Raw genomic sequence first — 2,409 nt, forward strand, 5'->3', positions numbered from 1 at the left:
ATACAATAACAAATCAATACTATTAGATTCATTATTGAATGGGTAAAATTTCACCAAGAAAGGGCTCCGCCTCCTCCTCCTTCTCCAAGAAAGAAAGTTAGGGTTCGTGCCTCTCGCCGGCGCCGGCGTAGGTCCGCCTCGTCTCCGGTGGCCCTAGGGACATGGAAGCGCGATGGATCCTGGCAAGGGCCAGCGTGAGGGCTCCGTTTTTAGTCGTTTTTTTTTAATCTTGTTAGGGTTTGTGTCCGACTCAGGAAGGCGAGACGACGGCGGCTCCCTGAAGATGGAATAAAGGTCTCCCCGCCTAGCCCCCGTTCCGGCGGTGCGTCTAGCATCGTTGTTGGGCATGTGGAGGTGTGTCTCCGGCAGATCTATCTTTGGTGGATTTGCTCGGATCTCGTCGTTGCTCGTCTACGTTCGTGTGTCTTTGATTTGGATCCTTCCGATCTACGCTATTTTTCATCGGCAGCGGTTGTTGTATTCTGGGGTGCTGGTCCTATGGGGTCTTAGCACGATGATTTCCCGACTGTCTACTACAACAAGTTGTGCCCGGCTCCGGCGATGGAGGGGCGATGACGGCGGCGCGCCTTCGGCTCGCTTCGGTGCTTGTAGTCGTCGCTAGGTGGTCTACGAATCTGAATGTAATTTTTATTTCTGATATTCGTTGTACTGCCATGATTGAAGATGAATAGATTGGAAGTTTTTAAAAAAAAACATTATTGAATGTACTTTCACATCATATAGATTTATATGATAAATGTTTATATTATTTTCTATAAATATGATTAAACTTTACGAAGTTAGACTTCAGTGAAATCTAACATGCAGAGTACATAAAAAGGAAGGGAGTAGATGTTGGGTCGTTACAAAGTAGCCATAGACTGCGGTAAAACCAGAAATTCCATATTCATACTTGTTTTGGTTTTGCAAATTTTTGTTTCTGTTTTCATATTTTCTCTGCATTTCCAATTTCCTCCGGAAAGTTTCCGCTTCGTTTTTCTACCTACTGTTGAGACGGCAAATAATTTTTGTTCCAACTCCTCGCCAGTTCGTTCGTTGGTTCTCGTCATGGTCTGGCAGTCAGAGGATCGATCCCTGGGTACGTACATCCCAATATAATGTCCAGCTCCGCGCCCCAAATCACGCAACAGACGTAGGCGCAGATTGATTAGCGCGTGGACTTTATCTTGTCCAAATCCTTCCATGGCATGCCATCCGACATGGACGCCACTCCTTCGCTCCAGCAACACCTGCCCAGCATGAAACCCTCCCGCGCCAAGCTCGCATGCATAAATACCACACGCAGCAAACCATCCGTCACGGCGCAGCACCGGCAAGCACGCAGGTCAACCACGAGCACACCTGGTCTGCCAAAAGCTCGATCGAAATGCTGCCTCCCCGCCGCCGCGTCCCCGTCGGGGCCGCCGCCCTCCTCGTCCTCGCGGCCGTCATCCTCCTCGCGGCCGACGGAGCCCACGCCGCGCGGGGCTACAAAAAGATCGGCGGCGGCATCAGCCAGCAGGCGTGGCGGTTCCTGGCCTCCCACAACGCGGCGCGCCGCGCGGTGGGCGTGCGCGCGCTGGCGTGGGACGGCGGGCTGGAGCGGTGCGCGCGAGACTACGCGAGGGCGCGCGCGCGCGCCGGGTGCGCGCTCGTGCACTCGCACGGGCGGTACGGGGAGAACCTGTTCCGCGGCAGCGGCGTCGGCGGCGGCGGCGGGTGGACGCCCGAGGCGGTGGTGGCGGCGTGGGTAGTGAAGGAGCGGGCCATGTACGACGCCCGGTACAACGCCTGCCGGGGGCCCCGGAGCGCGTGCGGGCACTACACGCAGATCGTGTGGCGAGGCAGCAAGAAGGTCGGCTGCGCCACGGCGACGTGTGCCGGCGGCCGCGGCACCTTCGCGGTCTGCATGTACGACCCGCCCGGCAACTACGCCGGCGTGAGGCCATACTAGGCGAGGGCCGAGGAGGAACACCGGGCACGTTCGTGAGGGAAAACGGTGGCACGCACGCCGTTGTGCGTCGGTGCGTGCATGATCGGAGTGACGGCGGGGCTTGTGTGAGTTGAATTTGTTTACGTGGATCGTATCGTTTGGTCCCAGTGATTTGTATGCTGTTTGTTTTGATTCGTTATTCGTTAATTTGCTTGGTGAAATGGAGGAAATAAGCTGATTTTTCATTCTTTTACTATTATTACTTTTGCTGCCGCCAAACTCGAAGAAACACGACGAGCGACGTGCCGTTCGTGGCTCAGGAGAATTGGCACGAAAAGATTTGTTTGTGTGTTGAATTCTTCTTTACGTGGCGTACTGGTGTGGCGATCCACTGGTCAGTCTACTGCTTGATTCGCTATTCGTTAATTTGTCCAAGGCGGGCCCTCAAACCCCCGCATCCATTCGGACCGTGCTGT

At 54.8% G+C, this 2,409-nt stretch overlaps 1 protein-coding gene across 1 annotated transcript; it reads left to right on the forward strand.

The window, feature by feature from the left end:
- The first annotated feature begins 1,343 nt into the window (after positions 1 to 1,343).
- On the forward strand, positions 1,344 to 2,172 carry LOC119325674 (pathogenesis-related protein PR-1-like). Its single transcript, XM_037599391.1, has one exon. The coding sequence runs from the start codon at positions 1,388 to 1,390 to the stop codon at positions 1,952 to 1,954; it is 567 nt and encodes a 188-aa protein (XP_037455288.1). The 5' UTR covers positions 1,344 to 1,387; the 3' UTR covers positions 1,955 to 2,172.
- The last annotated feature ends 237 nt before the right edge of the window (positions 2,173 to 2,409 follow it).

The sequence above is a fragment of the Triticum dicoccoides genome, chromosome 6B (genome assembly GCF_002162155.2).
Source record: "Triticum dicoccoides isolate Atlit2015 ecotype Zavitan chromosome 6B, WEW_v2.0, whole genome shotgun sequence".
In the NCBI taxonomy this organism is placed as follows: Eukaryota; Viridiplantae; Streptophyta; class Magnoliopsida; order Poales; family Poaceae; genus Triticum; species Triticum dicoccoides.

Excerpts from the sequence above, each read along its gene's own strand:
- LOC119325674 (XM_037599391.1), top strand. The coding sequence starts at position 1,388 with ATGCTGCCTCCCCGCCGCCGCGTCCCCGTCGGGGCCGCCGCCCTCCTC.